At 32.3% G+C, this 14,150-nt stretch overlaps 1 protein-coding gene across 2 annotated transcripts in view; it reads left to right on the top strand.

Annotated features, from left to right (window-relative positions):
• LOC137622013 (probable transcriptional regulatory protein Cthe_2075) overlaps positions 1-14,150 on the top strand; it is a 192,992-nt gene that overhangs the window by 28,052 nt on the left and 150,790 nt on the right. Inside the window, exon 2 of one of the 2 annotated variants that reach the window (XM_068352495.1) lies at positions 1,108-1,203. The exons of the other annotated variant lie outside the window; for it this stretch is intronic. Coding sequence (XP_068208596.1) covers positions 1,108-1,203 — 96 coding nt within the window. The remainder of the gene's footprint in view (positions 1-1,107; positions 1,204-14,150) is intronic. 2 annotated transcript variants of the gene reach the window in all.

Below are 14,150 nucleotides of genomic sequence, written 5' to 3' on the forward strand. Positions count from 1 at the left end.
TAAAACATCAAGACCTAGTATCTTCTTCTTTGTCTGCATCTTTTCCCACTTTTATGTGGTGTCGATGTTTCTGCCAGCGTTCTCCATCTACCTCTGTCCCACACTTCATCACCGGTTAATCCCTTTGATGGAAGGTCATCCTTGATACAGTCCATCCACCTTCGCTTTGGTCTCCCTCTCCTTCTCGTTCCCTGTACTTCCATTTCCATCACTCTCCTCCCAATATACTGTTCACCTAGTATAACCATAGTATATATATATATATATATATATATATATATATATATATATATATATATATATATATATACACTGTATATATATATTTATATATATACATATATATATTTATATATATATATATATATATATATACACATATACATATATATATACATATATATATATGTATATATGTATATATATATGTATATATGTATATATATATATATATATAACACCATGACCTAGTATATCCATAGTATATATATATATATATATATATATATATATATATAAATATATATATATATATAAATATATATGTATATGTATATAAATATATATACAGTGTATATATATATATATATATATATATATATATATATATATATATATATATGAATTGTATTGTATTGTAATCAGCACAAGAGATAAGTGGAAGAGTTCCTAAACAAGAGCAAGTAAAACTATCTATCTATCTATCTATCTATATACATACATATATATATATATATATATATATATATATATATATATATATATATGTGCGTGTGTATGTATATATATATATATATATATATATATATATATATATATATATATATATATATATATATATATATATCCCTTCCTGAGTGGGGATAGCTAAACGTGGTAAATGTTTGTGTATCGCCATGATCAACAAAGCTGTACTAATCAAACTAGTGATAAACGCAATAAACCTTCTGTCTATCTATCCATCAAATACAAGGAACAGTGATGACAAAGTAATCTCTCAACATCTCTCTCTCCCTTTTCCAGACCAGAGAGTGATATAATTGGACATCAATAACTACACGTAATTGCTCGTGAAGGATTTATCTAACTGTTAATTATTTTCACTAGGTGCGTATCCTGCGGGAGCAGACTTCCGTATGCCTTATCCTTCATTGCTTGGCAGGACTTCGACATCTCTATTTTGGGGGCTATTCTTTGTGGAGGGTAAGTGTTGCACTGGAATAATTTTACATGAGTTATTTACTGTGTCTCTTATTATGTTAATTCCATGAATCAAATGTATGATTGAAAAATTTCTCACAATTTTATTTACGTACATAAATACATATGTACTGTATATATATGTATATATTTATAAATATATAAATATATATATACTCATATATATATATATATATATATATATATATATATATATATATATATATGTATAATTTCACGAGATATCTAATTTTATATAAATACATACGTATATATGTTTCTTAGGTAATGTATATATATATATATATATATATATATATATATAGATATATATATATATATATATATATATATATATATATAATATATATATATATATTCGTATATATTTATGTATAATTTCAAAAGAAATATCAATTATACTTAAATACATACGTATGTTTGTATATATAATGTATTTATGTATAAATTATGAATGCATGCATATATATATATATATATATATATATATATATATATATATATATATATATATATATATATATATGTATATATATATATATATATATTATATACACATTATTTATACATATATAGATTATATATACAAACATATGTGTTTACGTTTAATTTCACAAGAAATATATAGTTCATTCATTCATTTCTATTCTATGCCAAGACTAGTTATTGTTATTGTTAAAGAGAGAATCATATCAACATTATTATTCATAATGAATTCCATGAGTGTGAATATTACTCAACTCTAAGGGGAAATACATCACAAAATGTAGGATTGTTTTGATTTCGTTTCGCTTGTCGTATGGTAATGTTTAATAAGAATGAAGGTGACATGATAGAGTTGAATAGTTTTGAAGTTTTAAAATAGATTGGATCTAGTATACTACTACTACTACTACTACTACTACTACTACTACTAATAATAATAATAATAATAATGATAATAATAATACCTTCACTTTAGGTAAATTTGACATCAGTATTTTCAAATTATTATTGTCCATGCTGTTTTTGTTGTTATCGTCATTGTTGTTTTTGTTTTACCATAAAAATCCCCTAATGTTACTCACTCCAAAGGAATGTAGCAATGCTTTGTCATCGAAATATAATTTGACATAAAACTTTCACCCCTATACCAAACTGGCTCCACAATTTCCTCGGGGAGTTCCCCAGGAAAATATCTTCCCACCCGAGGAGGTCTCATAGACCAGTCTTGCAGGATGGAAGGACGCCTCCTTCGAGCCTGCTGTTAGCGTGTGGGCTAAGAATTTCTCGACCAAGATCTAAAGCAGTGGTTCTTAAACTTTTTTGCCTTGCGCCCCCCTTCTGCATTAAGCATAGATCCCATGCCCCCCCTCCCCACCCTTGAAATTTCTGCCAAAGTAGAAAGTATTATTTCAATAAAATAAACATTGTTCATAGAAAATGGGTAAAATAAATATATTATGATGAAACAAAATTTTATCATAATCTTGTTTCAAACTGTTTTAGCATTATACAGATTACAGTTATTACATTGATAGAAAATACTGGAAAAAATACAAATTACTGCAAAAATAAACATAATTTTTACTCTTAATACAATCATTCATGGATCATGACCACATCAAAAAATATTACAGCCCCCCAGTTTAAGAATCACTGAAATTCTAAAGAATCATTGGATCATGGTCCCGAGACTCCCGACTCCAGACCTTAACGGGGAGTAGTATCATGAAGTGGGCTTTTCCCAGTGGCGCTAAACCTCCTTGGTGGCGGTATCATTTAATAGTCAAATGACAGAGCAGTTTCTGCAGTTTTGACTCTTACAGGTAGCCTACTGTAGTTTGTTGTGTACATATCCTGTTGCTGGTTATGTGATGGTGTGCTAGATCTTATGTTTATGGTTACTGTATGGATGTACTAGGTCTTGATGTTTATTTTTTATTTTTATTTAAAAGTTTAAAGTACATTTAAAAAAATTACAATCTTTACAGTATGGTTACAGTATACATTAGCATTTTTACATAAACACAAACAATTTACACATATTTATGTTTATTGCTATTGTATGGACGTACTAGGTCTTTATGTTTGTGGTTAATGCATGAATGTATAACGTTTTATTGGCTAAAAATATTAACTCACGTCTATACAATCCTTTACATACCTTCTCGCCTCTCTTTTCCTAAAGCACTTCTGAATTATACGCTGTACTTATTTCGAGTCGACCTAATATAGTCAATGCCCTTCATAGCTTTTTCGAGACTCATGTTGTTACCTGTAGTTTCTTCTCTTTCAATTTAAGCTTCTCATAACACTCTTATACCGACAACTTTTTCTGCTTCCTAACCACTCACCCCGTCTCTCTCTCTCTCTCTCTCTCTCTCTCTCTCTCTCAACATACACACACACGCACACACACACACACACACACACACATATTATATATATATATATATATATATATATATATATATATATATCTATATATATATATATATATATATATATATATATATATACTGTATGTATATATATATATATATATATATATATATATATATATATATATATATATATATATATACTGTATGTATATATATATATATATATATATATATATATATATATATATATATATATATATATATATATATATATATATATATATATATACTGTATGTATATATATATATATATATATATATATATATATATATATATGCTGTATATATGATTATATATATTTTTGTAGACTAGGAGTTACTAAATCCCTTAATAGAGATCTAGCTAAAATTAATGCTCAGTGCAAATTGGGTGAGAAGTTGAACCCTAACAAAACTCGGTTATAATTGAATGTAGGTCGAGGATAGTGGCATCTATATTTCTTTATCTACAGGTGCAATCCCTCTAAAATTTCGGGTGTGGTATCTTTTTATTGCAAATTTACTTTTAATAAACACGTTCTGTCTCTTCTTCAATTGCAAAAATAAGGCTTATTGAGAAAAGTTTTGGTAATCAATCTGCCATGAAGAAATGCTTTGGTATCTTTTATTGCAAATTTACCCTTAAAAAACACTTTCTGTCTCCTATTCAATTGCAAAAAAAGGTTAATGAGAAATTCTTAAGATTTTTGGTAATCAATCTGCCATGAGGAAATGCTTCAATTCTTTCATTCAACCTTGTTTCAAGTACTGTTCTCCTGTCTGATCTTCAGCTACTGACTTTCATTTAAACTTGCTGGGCAAAAAACTTGCTGTCTATTAAATTTCTTATTCCCAACCTTGGTATTAATCACTGGCACTGTCGTTCAGTTAGTTTTTTTCTGCATAAGGTTTTTCGTAATTTCAACCATCCTTTGCATTCAGATCTTCCCAGACTGTATCATTCTGTACGTATCATTCTGTACGTAGTTCTATAGTCAATTTCTTTTAGCGATGCAGATTTGTAAAGACTCGCAGCGGTGCGTTTTTAGCTCGGAAAAGTTTTCTGATCGCTGATTGGTTGGACGAGATCATTCTAACCAATCAGCGATCAGGAAACTTTTCCGAGCTAAAAGGGGATCGCTGCGAGTCGGTGCAAATCTGCCTCGATAAGAGAAATGGACTATAGGTATGCAATTAATTTTAAAAGCCTCACCTTCTCCATCATAAGGGTCAACGCTATATAGTATCCTAGAAGTTTTATTCCAACTGTGAAGAGATTGTGGAATGATCTTCCTAATTTCGTGGAACCTCAGAAATTCAAGCTGGCAAGAAATGTTTATGGTGAACAGGGTGTCATAAATCTCTTCATAGTTTAAATATGGCAGATCTATTTTAACGTTGTTATTGATCTTGAAATATTAAATGGGTTTTATTCATAAATTTTATTATATAGTTCATTTATTTCCTTCCCTCATTGGGCCATTTTCCTTGTTGGCACCCGAGGGTTTGTAGCACCTTGCTTTTCCAGTTAGCATTTGTAGCCTAGAACCCTAGATAATAATAATAATAATAATAATAATAAATCACATGAAATTTATCCTTGTAAAATCTCGTAAAAAGCCCCCAATAAGTAAAACGAATACATATAATGTATAAATTTGCCCTCCAAATATTCTTCAGTAACTGTAATCGTCACCAGTATCATCGTGTTTTCTCGGTCAACGTTTCATAAAAAGACCAGATGGGTTTTTTTTCGTATGGGTCTAAAGTGCCGTTAGCTGACCAAAACAAGCTAGATCTCTCTCTACAGGTTACATAACATGTTACACTTTGGCTCGGGGGTTTAATGTTAGATGGCCACACTTCATTCTGGTTTTATCTTTGATCTAAAACTGTCTATTGTTCATTATTTACACTGATGCCATCATTGCATGATCATCGGTGTAACCATTCTCTAAAACATTTTTCTTATTTAACAACTATCTTATGTTTTGAGATTTCTCTTTAACAAAACACAAACTTTCTCTTTCGGTAAAGTTCTGTAAGAGAGAGAGAGAGAGAGAGAGAGAGAGAGAGAGAGAGAGAGAGAGAGAGAGAGAGAGAGAGAGAGAGAGAGTAAAGGATATCTTTCGAAAGGTGAATATTATTCTTTGTATTGGTCCACACTTAAGTATTTTTTTTTTTTACTTGAAAATATTAGAGAAATAGACGTTCTTCGGAGTTTTGCACTTTCTCTACTTAATGACTGAATTGTTTTATCTATTAAGAATTGTCCAAATACACATTATTTAGACCAATTTTCTAAGAAAGCTTATGTAGTGACCTTAAACTTCAAATTATTTAGAAAGCCATAGTTAGTGATTAAATCCCGCCTTAACAACAGATAAAATTTCATTTCTGGCAAGCCTGAGCATACAACCCACCCATATACAATGTAGTTAATAAACATATTAGAAGAATCGTAGTGTTTCTAGCTTCATTACCTTTGACTTATTTTGAAAGGATGGGAGATAACATTTTGAACTTGGCTGAAAGAGTGAGGCAATGCTTGGAGTTAGATACAAGAAAGACAATGCTTTGAAGTATGGTAAAAGAATGGAGCTAATGTTTTGTGTTACGATGCAAGAAAGACAATACTTTGAGTTAGGGTAAAAGAATGGGAGCCAATACGTTGGGTTAATTTAATAGAAATTAAAACGTTTTGCATTAGTTTGGACTTTGGAAGAATGGGAGGTGACGATTTTCGTTAAGCTGAAAGAGTGCAGGAAGGTTTTCATTTAAACATTTTCAGTTTCAGGCTGTCAGTGGATACTACGATTTTATAGACCAGAAAAATCTCTGGTTGGATAATAAGAATAAAATTAGCTTAGGCCTACAATTTATGGCAATGGTTGAAAGAATGAGATAAAATATGAGACAGTGTGAAAGAATGTGAATTAGGTGCAATGAATGGGAGGCAATGCTTTTAGTTAGTTTGAAAGAATAAGATTCAAAGTTTCGAGTTAGGATGAAAGAGTGGGAAGAGACTTCAAACTGTTGGCTAAACTCAAGGTAGTATCTTACCTACCCGGTCCAGAGTGGAAAAAATGACATAAAAAAGAAAGTGGGTGTTTGGCAGCTTTGGCTTGTGCTAAAGCCTGTCTTGTGACGTCTGGTCACGCCTGTATGAGTGACTGATTTTTTTTCTTTTTATGCTAAGTGGCCATAAACCTTTTTAGTTTCATTTTGCTTCAGTGAAAAAGTTTCAGCAACTTATCCAGGAAGGTATGGATTTCGAAACTTTTTATTCTTAATAATTCTGAATCATCGCTTAGAAAAATATAGTAGAATTTGAGGAAATTTTATACAATAGGAAGCGATGCATAGGAATTTTCCGTTGAACTTCTCTCCTGGCGTCCAGTTTCTGTTGCTATTGAGTTGCCAAGTAGAAATTTAATTCCCCGTTGTTTTCATCCATCGTCACTTATCCACTTTAACTGTTTACTTTCACCAGATTTATATTCTCATCACACTTTTCTGAAGATGTATTATCGTTTAAACGTAACTTTCCATGACGTAGGGGTATATGCTTGAAAAATTCGATTACCATTTCCTGCCTCGTTTCTCGCCATTTCCCTTTCCCAAAACGGTCATGAAATTATTTTCTATTTAAAGATAAACAATAAAGTTATATTGCTTGCAACCACAGCTATAGCTTGAAAAAAAATCATAATTTTCGCCGAGTATAGTCGATGTACAGATGGAATAGACAATACAGTATAGAACTATAGGACATTTTTGATGGAAAGTTGGGGATTTCAGGAGGAGCCTGCAGGCCGTGAAGGGGTGGGGGGACGCATAGAGCTGGGGGAGAAGTGCTCCTGACCGCCGGCAAGAGGAGTTGGAACATGAAGAAATGGTCGAGCGGGAAAAACCCTGTTTCTCCATGGTCACCCTTTCCCAGCCACAACACCATTATGGGCTCTCTGCGGTGTTGACGTAGAAAATTCCAGGAATAAACAAAGTTGAGTTGTAATTCATATTCTATATTCAGAATGTAAAGCCATAAGCTGCAGAAGTGTTATTAGACATATTGCAAACTAAGTTTTTTCTTTTTTTTAGAAAGTTTGATAGTGATATACAGTATACTAATAGTTATTTGCGTACATTGCTAAATTTAAATAGGACAAGGTACCATTTATTTGGATTTAAGGAACACCTTCATTTTAAACACGTTTATTCATTTTTAGGAAGTAGGTTGGCCAGGGCACTAGCCACCCGTTGAGATATTACCGCTAGAGTTATTTGGATCTTTTGACTGGCCAGACAGTACTGAACTACACTGGATCCTTCTCTGGTTACGTCAATTACCTTAGATGTCAGGATGCCAGAAAACCTCAAATCTCGCTGGTTACAGTTAATTTCCATTTCCTTACACATGCACCGAAAAGTGCGGCCTATTCTTTACATATTCTCCTCTGTCCTCATACACCTGACAACACTGAGATTACTAAACAATTCATTTTGTAACTGCACTGAATTATAATTGTTCAGTAGCCAGTTTACTCTTGGTAAGGTTAGAAGAGACTCTTTAGCTATGGTAAGCAGCTCTTCTAGGAGAAGGGCACTCCAAAATCAAACCTCTGTTCTCTAGTCTTGGGTAGTGCCATAGCCTCTGTATCATGGTCTTCCACTGTCTTTGGTAAGAGTTCATTCGCTTGAAGGTACACTCGGGCACACTATTCTTTCTTATTTCTCTTCCTCTTGTTTTGTTAAAGATTTTTAGTTTATATGGGAAATATTTATTTTAATGTTACTGTTCTTAACATATTTTATTTTTCCTTGTTTCCTTTCCTCACTGGGCTATTTTCCCTGTTGGAGCCCTGGGCTTATAGCATCTTGCTTTTTTCTACTATGGTCGTAACTTAGCAAGTAATAATAATAATGATAATAATAATAATAAACAGAAAAAGAATCCTTAGTATTGATTCTTGAAGTGGAATTCTTTTCAGACCACGCGTCCTACAGCAAAGAAGGAAAGAAGTAGAAGGGGGAAGAGCACGGGGAAGAGAATCGTTTTCTCGCAAGATTCGGAGAAAACGATTTCTTTACAAATACCTGTCTCGCATAAAAAATGTTGTGCTTTCGATTTGGTTGTTGCGAAATATTCTAGTCCCCGAACGGGGAATTGAGGATGGTGAGTCACTATCAGAAAAAGGAACTTAGTTCCTGGAGCCTCTATCGAAGAAATGTCTGATGCATGGTGGTACAGTTGGCTTCATTCATCCCGGTAGACTTCAACGGAAAGCTAAGATGTCTGACAGCTGTTCGTTGTAGCAGGTATACTGCTATTGGCAACGATACTTGTAAAACAAAGTCGCTGAACTAGTAAACTCGTGATCAAAAGGATTTTTATTATTTTTACGAAAGGCTGTTAAGCAAATAAGAATGTTTTTCTATACAACACTTCGTTAAATGAATAAAAATGTTTTTGATTATAGCTTTACAAGCAGGCAGCGTTGCCAACAGTTTCTCTTTTGCTGAATACAGCGTTACCTGCTACAATGTACAGTTGTCAGACGTCTCATTAATGAAGCCAACTGTACAATAAAACTACATAATGTACTCTCTCTCTCTCTCTCTCTCTCTCTCTCTCTCTCTCTCTCTCTCTCTCTCTCTCTCTCTCTCTCTCTCTCTCTCTCTCTTGTGTGTTGCAATTGATAACAATTTTTGCGTTCAATTCCCGTATGGGAGCTTACGTCTGTTGTTGTTATTATTATTATTATTATTATTATTATTATTATTATTACTAGCCAAGCTACAACCTTAGTTGGAAAAGCTAGATGCTATAAGCCCAAGGGCTCTAATAGGAAAAAATAGCCTGAATGACTGTAGGTAGCTGTTTGTCCGTTGAATGATGAGTGACGGTAAGAGATGAAAGAAGGATGGTAAATAGTGATCGGTATTCCGTTTAAAGGTACGTCTTAAAGGGCCTCAGCGAGTTAATCTGCTCCACGCAGAGGAACATTATATGTAGCCTATTATTATTATTATTATTATCATTATTACTTGTTAAGCTACAACCCTAGTAGGAAAAGCAAGATGTTATAAGCCCAAGGGCTTCAACAGGGAAAATAGCCCAGTGATGAAAGGAAAAAAGGAAATACTTCAAGAAGTTTACGAACAATAATAACATTGAAATAAATCTTTCATAAAAAAAAATCTATAAAAACTTGAAAATAACAAGAGGAAGAGAAACAAGACAATAGCGTGCCCGAGTGTACCCTCAAGCAAGAGATCTCTAATCCAAGATAGTGGAAGACCACGGTACAGAGGATATGGCACTACCCAAGATTAGAGAACAATGGTTTGATTTTGGAGTGTCCGTTTCCTAAAAGAGCTGCTTACCATAGCTAAAGAGTCTCTTCTACCCTTACCAAGAGGAAAGTACCCACTGAACAATTACAGTGCAGTAGATAACCCATTGGGTGAAGAAGAATTGTTTGTTAATTTCAGTGTTGTCACTGTATGAGGTAAGAGAAGAACGTGTAGAGAATAGGCCAGACTATTCTGTGTATATGTAGGCAGAGATGAAATGAGCTGTAACCAAAGAGAGGGCTCGAATGTAGTACTGTCTGTACTAGGAAATATCTTTTCCGCAAATACATTATATCAATTGCGTTTTATCAACATATATACGTTGCCAGCTACTTCTTGGGGGGAAGGGCATTTATATATAAGCAGAAACCACTTGTAATAAGTCAAAAATGTCTTCTTATGAATAGAAATAATAGTATTAAGAAAGTTTTACTATCCTGGACTTCTGAATACCGACACTGGAGTATCGTAATTAATAATCATTTGTGGTGGATTCTTTGACATTGTGAATGAAGGTTATCACAAAATCGGTTTAATTAGCTCATTAAAATGATGGCCTTGCTATTGGATATAACAAAGCAGTAGGTGTACTAAGTCCCTGAGAATCATAAATAACATGTTAACATTGAAATATATATATATATATATATATATATATATATATATATATATATATATATATATATATATGTATATTATATATATTCACACATATATATATATATATATATATATACAGTATATATATATATATATATATATATATATACAGTATATATATATATATATATATATATATATATATATATATATATATATATATATATATATATACATACATATATATACATATATATATATACATATATATATATATATACATATATATATATATATACATACATATATATATATATATATATATATATATATATATATATATATATATGTATTATCATCATCAGCCGTCCACTGCAGAAAAAGGGCCTCGACATGTCCTTCCCCTTGCATCTGTTTATGGTCTTTCTATGTCGGTCCACACCAGCAAACTTTCTTAGTTCGTCAATTCATCTTCTCTCACTTCCTCTGCTTCTTTTACCATCTCAAGGGACCCATTCTGTTATTCTTAATGCCGATCTATTGTCTGTCATTCTCATTATATGTCCTGCCTCTGTCCATTTCTTTTTCTTACATATGGTTAGAATATCCTCTACGTTATTTTCCTCTCATATCCATTTTGTTCTTCTTCTGTTGTAGTGTTATTCCTATCATTATTCTTTCCATAGCTCTTTGCGTTGTAACTAGATGTCTTTTAGTAAGGTTCCAAGTTTGAGGCATAAGTTAATACTGGTAGGACCATCTAATTAAATATTTTTCCTTTTAGAGAAAGTGAAATTTTACTATTCATAATCTCATTTTGTTTACCAAATGCTCTCCATTCCATGCTTATCCTTCTTCTAATTTCGGTCATGTGTCCTGGGGATACACTTACTGGCGGCCCTAAGTACGTATATTCATTAACACTCTCTAGAGCTTCGCCCATAACTCTTTATTTGTTCTCTGCATTTTCATTGGACATTGTACTAGTTTTAATCATATTCCTTTTCAGTCCTACATTTCTGCTTTCTCTATTCAAATCTTCTAAAATCTTATCAAATTCCTCCCTTGATTCCCTAAACAACTATTTCATCTGCAAATCTTAAGATGTTAAGTTATTCCCCATTAATATTAATTCCCACATTTTCCCAATCTAAATGCTTAAGAACTACTTCTAGGCACGCTTTGAATAATCTAGAAGAGATGGGGTCTCCCTGTATAACTCCTTTCTCAATATATATTCAATCCTCACTTCGGTGATTACATTGATCATCCATACAACGTCTGCTCTCGTTCTCCAATTACCTTCGCATTATTTGTGTCTCATTGAGACTAATATACCCTTTATTGCTGTTGGGTTTATAGAAGCCTGTTGTTCCAACTATGTTTGTAGTTTAGCTAACAACAACAATAATAATAATAATAATAATAATAATAATAATGATAATAATAATAATAATAATAATAATAATTTTTTTTCTTTATTTATAAACCACCACTTAAGGGCTCTGTATTTGCTCTTTTGATATATGCATTCTTAAGTAATTGTCTATACCCGCAAATTTTCTTAGCTCGTCAATCTATCGTTTTGTCTTTCCCTGTTTCGTTTGCAATCTCTAAGGACGCAGTCTGTTATTCTTAATGCTCATCTATTATCTGTCATTCTCATTATATTTTATGCCCATGTCCATTTATTTTTCTCATATGCTGTTAGAATGCCATCTACATTAGTTTGCTCTCGAATTCTTGTTGCTCTATTTCTGTCTCTTAGTGTTATTCCCATCATTATACTTTCCATAGCTCTGAGTTGTAACTATCTTATATTCCAAGCCTTTATTAAGGCTCCAAGTCTCTGATAGTAAGTTAATACTGGTCCAATTCTGTGATCCATAAGTTAATACTGATAAACCATCTGATTAAATACTTTTCTTTTAGAGAAAGTGGTATTCTACTTTTCATAATCTCATATTGTTTACCAAAAGCTCTCATCCAATGCTTATCCTACTTTTAATTTCGGTCTCCTGGCGTGGGGAAACACTTACTTTCTGTTATAAGTATGTATATTCATTAACAATCTCTAGAGGTTCGTCCATAGCTATCATTTGTTGCGTCTGCATTTTCATTGAATATTATCTTAGTTTTACTCGTATTCATTTTCCGTCGTACATCTATATTTTCTCTAAATAGAACTCTATCATCAGCAAATCTTAAGTTGTTAAAGATATTCTCCATTAATGTTAAGTCCTACATTTCCCCAATCTAAATTCTTAAAGAACTTCTAGGCATGCTGTGAATAATTTAGAAATGTTCCTACCTTGTAACATTTGCCTGCAGTTCACATCTGGGGTCCTTCTAACATCATAAGTCGGTTTCTGTTACTTATCATTAATTATGGCTTAAGGGAGTTTTAATAATATGATTTGATCATGTAAATTGGAATATTTGTTATGGAAACCTTTTGCAGATTTTATAATTTTCATTTTAAACTTTTTAAGCTTATTATTATAGCTATTTATAAAACCGTAATATTTGTTTTTATATTATAAGAATTTCAAATATATAGTTAAAACCAATCTACTATTCTAGTATAATTATATTCTGGATTGATTGACCTCAAATTAATCAATCAATCTAGAATGTAATTGTACTAGAATAGTAGATTGGTTTTCATTATAAATGATTTAATTTAATTGGAACATTTTCCTGAGTTCAACATTGGCTAGTTTCAAAGACATACCAGTTCTTTCATTACTCTGTGGATCCCAAATGTTTTCGTTGAATCAATATGTCTTCCATGAAAACTTAATGTGTTCCAAAGAGAAATCCTTCAGTGAGGTCCTTTTATTGATTCCTCTACGTAAATCCCGAAAAGAATTCCAAAATTAGAAGCCTGACCTTCCAGAATCGAGTCGAGTGGGCCAGCCCCTTGATTTTTTTTTTTTTTTTTTTTTTTTTTTTTGACGCTGGAGTATGTTTAATGCAGTGCGTGGCGCAATAACATCATCTCCCCCTCCACATACTTCTCTTATCTCGCGGGGCTGGAACCTGGAACTGGTTCGATTCTCTCTCTCTCTCTCTCTCTCTCTCTCTCTCTCTCTCTCTCTGGTTTGAGAACTTTATTAATGCCTTTTTTAAAGTGAAACCTCTTCTTGCATTTGTTCATGAACTGGTTTAGCCTAGCGGAATATCTTGCAGATACTGGCTAGATCCAGGCAATTGCGTCATCAAAGAGTTTTCCCCCTTATGAAAAACTAAGTGGCCAGGACTAATTTCTAACAGGTCTGATTCAGTATATCTGCTCTAGCTTTTGGAGCTAATTTGGAGATTAGTATCTGATAACAGTGGTTCATAGCCTTTTTTTTATAAGATTCCAAATTCATTGATCCTTATCGTGAAAATATATTTGTTTTTTTTATGGTTTTAAAGTAATTTTGGTTAAGAGTTTCAGATGATTTATGCTAAGGCTGCTCGAAAGATGTTGAAGTGTATGATGGGTCTGGTGTAGACACTTGGTCTCAGGCGACGAGAGAGAGAGAGAGAGAGAGAGAGAGAGAGAGAGAGAGGAGAGAG

Source organism: Palaemon carinicauda, chromosome 28 (genome assembly GCF_036898095.1).
Source record: "Palaemon carinicauda isolate YSFRI2023 chromosome 28, ASM3689809v2, whole genome shotgun sequence".
NCBI classification, from domain to species: domain Eukaryota; kingdom Metazoa; phylum Arthropoda; class Malacostraca; order Decapoda; family Palaemonidae; genus Palaemon; species Palaemon carinicauda.